Source organism: Capsicum annuum, chromosome 2 (genome assembly GCF_002878395.1).
Source record: "Capsicum annuum cultivar UCD-10X-F1 chromosome 2, UCD10Xv1.1, whole genome shotgun sequence".
Taxonomy (NCBI): Eukaryota; Viridiplantae; Streptophyta; class Magnoliopsida; order Solanales; family Solanaceae; genus Capsicum; species Capsicum annuum.
Genome location: NC_061112.1, coordinates 119,364,046 through 119,372,317, shown reverse-complemented (window position 1 = coordinate 119,372,317; position 8,272 = coordinate 119,364,046). Strand labels below are relative to the sequence as shown.

General features: G+C 37.3%; 1 protein-coding gene across 4 annotated transcripts; it reads right to left on the bottom strand.

Annotated features, from left to right (window-relative positions):
* Window positions 1-401: 401 nt before the first annotated feature.
* LOC107859126 lies at window positions 402-7,308 on the bottom strand. 4 transcript variants are annotated; one of them, XM_016704031.2, is made up of 6 exons: window positions 6,960-7,100; window positions 6,642-6,706; window positions 5,491-5,558; window positions 2,500-5,416; window positions 1,774-1,825; window positions 402-871 (listed from the first exon to the last, which is right to left on the bottom strand). In XM_016704031.2, the coding sequence occupies exons 3-6, from the start codon at window positions 5,518-5,520 to the stop codon at window positions 718-720; spliced, it is 3,153 nt and encodes a 1,050-aa protein (XP_016559517.2). In that variant the 5' UTR covers window positions 5,521-5,558; window positions 6,642-6,706; window positions 6,960-7,100; the 3' UTR covers window positions 402-717. The 4 variants fall into 4 exon arrangements, with proteins under 4 accessions (XP_016559517.2, XP_016559515.2, XP_016559516.2 ...); XM_016704029.2 differs by lacking the exon at window positions 6,642-6,706 and having other exon boundaries at window positions 6,960-7,308; XM_016704030.2 differs by lacking the exon at window positions 6,642-6,706 and having other exon boundaries at window positions 402-860; window positions 6,960-7,308.
* Between the last annotated feature and the right edge of the window lie 964 nt (window positions 7,309-8,272).

Below are 8,272 nucleotides of genomic sequence, written 5' to 3'. Positions count from 1 at the left end.
ATTTTGTTCATATTTGTATGAGCTTTTAAAATGAGTTAAAATCCATATTTATCCATTTGAAATATGAATGATCCAATTCACTAAATATGAGTTAAATGGACTCTTTTTACAAATATGAGCTGAAATTGCCACCCCTACTACTATTCATTACACAAAACTTGATAACCTTCCTTCTCCTACAATTATAATCTCCATCAGAACAACATATAATTATATTATCAGACAATATATCGAATGCTTAAATAATCAAAAAGAAAATTTACTCAAATACGTGTACTTTAAAGCACGCGCGAAGCGCGGCCATATTCCTAGTTATAAATTAAAGAAAGTTACAATTCTCTATCCAAACCGAACTAACAAAATCATCTAAACGAATAAACTGAAATGGTAAGGGGGAGGCATTTCAAACAAAAAATACAGAATCAAAATGTTTAAAAATCGTATCATACTGACCAACAAATACCCCTAATTGCAACTATTGAATGAATTACAATGACACAACATATCAAGACCAGACAAATTTCAATATCAGAGCACCAAAATCACGTCCTATGCATGGAATATAAATCTGTGCACAATGTGCTACTAGCTAACCTTTAATACATAAATATATACCCGCAAGAAAAATGACGATTAAGAAATGGTGGAGGGTGCTGCATAGAGGTAATTGTGTACAAAAAATTGGGGTCATTTCACTAGAAAACAAAGAGGGGAGAGTTACTGATTCTGAGTGTCTAGCAGACTGTCAGGGACAACATCAACAGGCTGGCTTTCTTCATCTTGACTTTGAGCAGCCGTGACCTTAGCCTTCTTGAAACGGCTAGAGCTTCTCAGAATCATATCCATCGTTATGTCCAGACCTAGAAAGTTGCTGGAATATACGGTGAGATCATAAGAACCAGAAATTTAATGACCAAGGTAAGTGCACAAATAACTTAAACAAGCTCATTGTCTAATTTAAAATGTACTAAACTATTTTTCTCCAACACCAGGATTTCCCAAATATTCACATCTCACTGACTAGAGTATGACTTTAGAAATATAACATCCTTAAGTTTTCTCCACCTGTCATTAACAGCCTTTACCACTAATAGATTGATCATCAATTACTGGCACAAGTGATATTACAATGCTTTTTTTTTGTGTGTGGGTGGGGGTGGGGGTGGGGAGGATAAATTAATAAAATAGGCAACGTTAAGATATGATAGCTTAAGTTTTCTCCGCCAGATTAAGCTACCACCTAGTGTTTCATAGGAAAAGTCAGAACATAAGTGTAGGATAAAAAGTTCGGCCATGGATGCATTCCTCCGAGTGCCCTCAATTGGCCTTGGATGCGTATATCCGGAGAACCCCCCAATCCCCCACCCACCCACAAAAAAAAGAATAAAAATCTATGACCTATTTAGTCAAAATAGGCAACGTTAAGATATGATAGCTTAAGTTTTCTCCGCCAGATTAAGCTACCGCCTAGTGTTTCAGAGGAAGTCAGAACATAAGTGTAGGATAAAAAGTTCGGCCATGGATGCATTCCCCGGAGAGCCCTCAATTGGCCTTGGATGTGTATATCCAGAGAACCCCCCCCCCCCCCCCCCCAAAACAAAAAAACCCACCCACCCACAAAAAAAGAATAAACATATATGGACCTATTTAGTCACAAGAATTTATAAACTAGGGAAATCATAGAGGAGTGGTTCATAACAGACAATGGTCTACTGTTAAAAAGAACCATGTCTAACTAAGGGCTTGAGGAAAAAATTAAGAGATCTCACATACTTTGATTTGAGCTTATGCTTTGCTCCATCGTTGCTTTTTGCAACATTAGCTCCTATCAAGTCAACATAAGAAGTAGAAATTAGCTTATAAAAGGAATGAAAATAGAGGGAAACAGGAAACCGTTAAATGTATTTTTTGAAAGAAAAATAAAATAAAATATATATATATATATATATATATAGAGAGAGAGAGAGAGAGAGAGCATTGATATTTTATCCGTAGAAAAATAAAGGGTCCTTAATATGGTTTAATACTTAGGAATAATGATTATGGAATGACATACGAATGACTACGAACACGACCACAAAGAAAAAATTAACTTCCTCTTTTCCTTTCAATGGCTTACTGCCGGGTGTGGGTTTGCCGGGGGGGGGGGGGGGGGGGGTTAGGCGATATTTGGAAATCAGAAGCAGTGCCGGCTAAAAGCTCACATGAGTAACATTTCCTTGCTTGAGTAAAAGGTCTCAAATTTGTGGATGTAAAATGGAATAAGAACACATAGGACTGTGTGCTGATGTTTGCCTGATATTATTGTTTAGTAAAATTTTCAATTAGTTTAATAATAGTATACTATACCAAGCCTCACATATGGGTTTACCAGCCTAACATGAGTAACATAGCTTTGTTTGAGTAAAAGGTCTCAAATTTTTGTGAAGGTCCATGGAATAACATATAGGAATGTCAAGACCTGAAAAGCAAAACTACACAAATCAAATTTGTAATTACCTTTTGGAGTTGAAGACTGACTTATTTCACTCCCTTCGACTGAGTTGCCAGAAGAAGATGAATCTGATTGAGTCTCGGTCATAGAATCAGAATTTCCACCCTCCTTACTGTCAGATTTTCTCGATCTACTATCCCCAAATTTAGGCCATGGTTTAGGAAGCAAGCCTTTCTTTGGTTGCATAAAATCCTCGATGTTTCCAGTTCCCATTTTTGTATTTCTGGTATCCAAACTATGAATTTCTGAACCTGTTTGTCGTCTATTGTCCTCTGGGAATTTGTCAGAACCTTTTGAGCTGGAGCTGGATGTAGATTCATCCATAGATTCTTCACTTTTGTTCTTGTAAGCAGGAGCATCAAAAATTGCAAGCTTTCCAGTTTCTTCGGGTGTTTTATCTCCCTGAGCACTTGAGCGGCTCGGAATTGCCACCTCAATTCTTGAGTTCGAGATATCTTCCAAAGTTTCTCTAGAAGTCATACCATCCTTCGATTTTCTGCCAGCTTTTGTGTGTCTGTTTGATTTCGTTGGTTTCTTTGATGCAACTTCTCCTTGTTGGCCAGGAACAAAATATTTCTTGAAATTTATGCCCTCGCTCTTATAAGTATTTACATCAGGTACGTGCATCTCTCCTAACGCCTCCTTAGTTGAAGTAACTGAGTCAGCATTTCTGACATCTTCCCTAGAACTCCCAAAGTTGGAATGAGTACCAGAATTTCTCTGATTTTCCAAATTGGTACCAGCCAAATGATCAACATGACTATTTTTGCCTGACTCATCCATCTCCATTGGCTGTGGTAGAGGGTTCACATCTTCCAGCTTAGCCTTTGAAGCTGCTAAGTCTTTGTGACCGACTTCCTGGTCTTGAATAGACAAAATGGATTTGCACCTCTTAGAACTTTGACTCTTTTTGGTTTTCATTTTCGGTCTCTTTTCTGCAATGCTCGGAGTCTCCTGATTTTTATCAGTCTGGTTAAGCAGCAAATGCTCAACCTCATTTCCCTTTTCCTCAATGGGCAGCAGCTCTGCTTCAATGGAGGTTTCCTTCTCAACTTGGTGATGAGAACCTGCAGCATAGGCACTCTTTGACAGTTGTTCTGATGCTCCCTTTTTTCTGCTGGCAAGCAGTGCATTTTTATCTTGATTAGACCCTTGAATGAAATGGCTATCTTCCAGTTTATTAATTGAAGCAGCTAAGTCTTTGTGACCGACTTCCTGGTCTTCGATAGACAAAATGGATTTACTCTTCTTAGAACTTTCGCCCTTTTTGGTTTTTGTTTTCAGTCTCTTTTCTGCAATGCTCAGAGTCTCCTGATTTTTATCAGTGTGGTTAAGCAGCAAATGCTCAACCTCCTTTTCCTCAACGGGCAGAGGCTCTGCCCCAATGCAGGTTCCCTTCTCAACTTGGTGATGAGAACCTGCAGCATACGCACTCTTTGATACTTGTTTTGATGCTCCTTTTTTTTGGCCGCCAGGCAGTGTATTTTTATCTTGATTAGACCCTTGAACAAAATGATTAGCAGGAGGATCATGTGTCACTGAAGGGGCACATGAAACGTCATTATTATAAATGGAAACCTCCACTTCTGTTTTTTTCTTCTTACTTCGACCAGAGTTTCCATGTCCTTCCGCAGCCTTCACATCAGTGGGAGCTGTCGATATAGTTTCCACTTCCTTAATGGTCATTTCTGCTTTGGCATAACCTGAAGATCTGCATGCTGCAGACTGAACTTGCACCAGATCCTTATTGTGAGGCGGCCCTTTGACCTCAGCATCAAACGAAATTTCACCTTTCTTACTCTGCTCAGTTACAGGATCAGTTGTAGATCCAGTCCCTGCAGCTAAAGAGCGGCAGTTCACCCAACTGTCATCCTCTCCATCTAATTTATCAGGAAACTTTTCAGCAGATCTCCTGTGACCCTTTTTCTTACGCTTCATGCTGCTAGCATGTCCAGATTCAATGTTCCCCTTCTCATCCAATGTCCTTTTTGCTGAGAGAAGTTGTTCTTTAGTTGCCCCAGTTGCTTCATTGTTCTCAGAAGGAAGGGATGTCTCAGCACCTGGAGCAACTGACAACTTGCCTTCTTTCTCTTTTTCATTTATATGATTCACATCAGTTTTTGGCATAATACTTCCAACCTTTGTATTTGCATCACTTGAACCATCATTACGGACGATATCTTGCTCAGATGCATAAGCATTTTGAGAAGCCTCCACAGTATTTTTCATATCTAACTCTTCATGAGAAGTTGACTTCTTCGCCCTGCTTCTCTTCCTCCCAAAGCTATTTTCTGCTGCTCCTTGTAGATCTCCCAACTGGTAGGAAGACACTCGAACCCTGGTACTTGCATCGCGCAACTTCTCACTCATGGGCATTTCAAAATCACAGTTTGGTATCAGTTCCTGTTCTCCAGTTGTATTAGCAACATCAGTTCCAAGTTCACTGTCTCCAGAGACAATAGATTCAAGTATAGGTCGGCGGACTAAATTCATTTCAAAAATATCCTTGCTGACTGGTGCTGGACGCTCTTTGTTTGACGCTTGATCTTTAACAGGAGATGTTTTCAGTTTAGATTCAGTAACATGAACAGTAGAGTCAACATCAGCCAACTTGTCAAAGATCTTCATTTCAACTCCTTCCTTTTGCTCTAATCCCCTACTTCCCTCGAATTTATCAGTGGAACCCAGAACCATGTTGGCAACCACATCATGGCACGTAGATGAGTTCTTCCCTTTCTTCTTTCTTCTCTTCTTCCTCGTCTTACCGATTGTATCTTCTCTCACAGATTGGTCCTCGTCATTTCCAACGCAGTGAAATCTAGAAGCATCAACAGAAAGGAACCAGCTGTTTTTGGTACCCTCAAACACACATCTAACAATCATAGTGTCAGGCAAATGATAGTAATGTCCTTTTCGTTTCACCTATAAGGCATTATTGATAGCATGTCATGTCACAAGAAATACACACAAAAATAGTGAGTTGGGGAGCAACAAACCTTCACAGAAGAAATCTTCAACTCCCTCATTTCAGGAAAGCACTCTAAGTGTTTGAATATGGCCTTTACTGCATAACACAAACATGTATGTTAGGCAACACAGTTTTTTTGTATAGCATCCCTTGCTCAAGAATCCAAATATCGACAATTTTGAGTAAAAATTCATACTGCAAATACAAAAGTAACCAACAGTTTTACATTTTTTATAGAGGCAGACCAACATATAAGCAGTGAGGGGTCGTCATTTGATAGGGATGCATTAGAAAAAAAAAAATGCATTAGCTTTATGTACTACTAATCTTTGTTTGGTACACTTTTCAACCTACGTATAACAAATGCACTCTATTTGGTATTATGCCATGTATAACTAATATATGAGAACGATGGAATTAGCAATCAAGGGGTTTTAATGCATGCATTAGCATAGTTAAAAACACAATCACCTGTCAAAACCATTTCCACATATGCTTTCTACTGAATTTGTGGAAGGTATTTTTGTAAACAAATATTGTTTTTAGAAATTATGCAATGCATGTAATTTTTAATACATCAAACCAAACACGGCATAAGAAATAATCTCCTCATAGTTAAAAACACAATCACCTGTCAAAACCAAACAGTGTGTCAGCATTGCTAATGCTAGCATTACTAGTGCCAAGATTGCTAATGCACCATATTCAACAATCTTCTTATACACACTACCAAACGACCCTTGAGTGCAAGAGCACCCTATAACTAGAGCATTGATTTAATGATGACTTCTTTTATTAATAGAAGCATACGGTGATAATTATACTAATAGTATAAAACAGCTGACCGTAGAGTGAAGGCTTTTACTTTCTCAAAATCTGCGGCGAGCGAAGGCATAACGAAAACAAGTACCAACTGAAACGAACTCAAAGCAACAAAGATGCAATCCACCTACCCACCCACAAACAAACAAACAATTGGAACAAAATGATATCAAATAGTGTAGAGGATTTCTATCACCAATCTTAACTATTTGGAATTGATGCGCAGTACTCCCTCCGTTTAATTTTACTTGACCAATACACTAAAAATAGATATTTCAATTTAATTGTCCATTTTCGAGTTTTATTACTTTTTTCCTATACTAAGCTTGGTATTAAATAACTACATAAAGTAGTTACCTGGTACTTGTTGCTAGTGCGTGGTGGAAAGTCCCGTGGATTTAGTCGAGGTGAGTGTGTATAAGCTGACCCGGACACCACGGTTATCAAAAAAAAAAAAAAAAAAAGTAAGTCAAATTTAGAGTTACAACACATCATTATTAAGATTAATTTAGTAAAACACACTTGTAATTAAAGATTTTTTTTTAAGAAGTGCGTCAAGTCGACATGGGCCAAATAATATAAAACGGAGGGAGTAGTTGTTAGCTTAGCTGCATTTGTAAACATACATACATATATATACCGAGAGAGATGTGGTGAGAAAAGGAGGAAAATTACTTTTGAGGTCGGAAACAGTATCGGAGTCGGAGACCAATACAGCCAAGTGAGTATCAAGGTCGGTATCTATGAAAACTGTCCTGTACGACGTCGTATCATCAGTTTCATTTGCTCCACCGTCATCAGCTTCATCACGACGTCTTTTCAACATGATTGCACCGCCAGCCACGACGGACGGTCGGATAGCTACGAATCTGAAGATCAAAAACAGAAATAGCAGCCAAGGTTTTAGCTCTATGGTAGTAATGACACAAAATGAAGGGTTTAACGAAAAGGGATTTTGCTGCCAACAGTAACGGGCCTGCACTTTTATTTACCAAAAGCCCAAAGCATATAAAATAGGGAAAATGCATTAAAACACTCGATTCGAAAAATTACCTTATATTTGAAACAATTTGTTCGTGTTTCGCGTGATAATAAAAGAGAGACAAAATATCAATAATTTTAATGGTATAATCAATTTCATATTGGAAAATCATTTAGTTAGTAGTTAGCAGATGTTCAATAAAGTCATGAGTTACTATTTAAAATGGAAAAAAAAAAAAGTTATAAACTTAAATAATTAAAAATTCATATAAAATACAAAATAAAGAGAACAAATAAAAAAAATAATGCAATATCATTCTAATAATCTTAATCATTAGAAATAGAAGAAAAAAATATGAAAATGATGTACAACTTTCTCAGCTCTTGTCTTATTCATTCCCACGAGTTGATCATCATTCAATAGTTTTTATCATTCATATAAAACCGATGATTATTTATACAAAATCTTACAATAACTCTATTTATAGGACTATAATATGAATATCAATAATGTCATGACTCATGAATATGAATATTAATTATTTTGTAGACTATGATAATAAAAATTACGGAAGCAACAAAAATAAAGACTACTATAATTTACATTAAGGAACTTTAAAGATACGACTTTACTTTGTCAACGTTACATAATTAATATAATCAAGAAAGTTAAAAGGACCGATTTTTTTAACATAGCACATTGATGAAGAAGAAAATAGAGAAAAGCTCAAAAGAGGGAAAAAGATAATTGTATTTTTTGGTCAAAGAGAGGTGTCATATAAAGGTTAGAAGAGATAATGTAAGGCTTTGGACTAAATAATTTTCTTACTCTAGGTAATTATGTTAATCATTTGTCACGGTAAACAATCATTTGATGTAAGGGTGTTAAGTGGGCCGGGCCGAGTCAACCCGAAACCGACCCGTGAAGTTTAGACGGTTAGTGGGCCGGTCCGGATCCGGGCTTGGTTAAATGGACCGATCCGATTTCAGGTCCAACAGTAATTTTT

What these genes read in the sequence shown, in the direction of transcription:
- LOC107859126 (XM_016704029.2), bottom strand. Translation starts at nt 7,110, where the DNA reads ATGTTGAAAAGACGTCGTGATGAAGCTGATGACGGTGGAGCAAATGAA. An exon ending in TGAAGATTTCTTCTGTGAAG is followed by an intron (nt 5,417 to 5,490) that starts GTTTGTTGCTCC and finishes AATGCCTTATAG; the next exon opens with GTGAAACGAAAAGGACATTA. An exon ending in TCAGTCTTCAACTCCAAAAG is followed by an intron (nt 1,826 to 2,499) that starts GTAATTACAAAT and finishes TTGACTTGATAG; the next exon opens with GAGCTAATGTTGCAAAAAGC.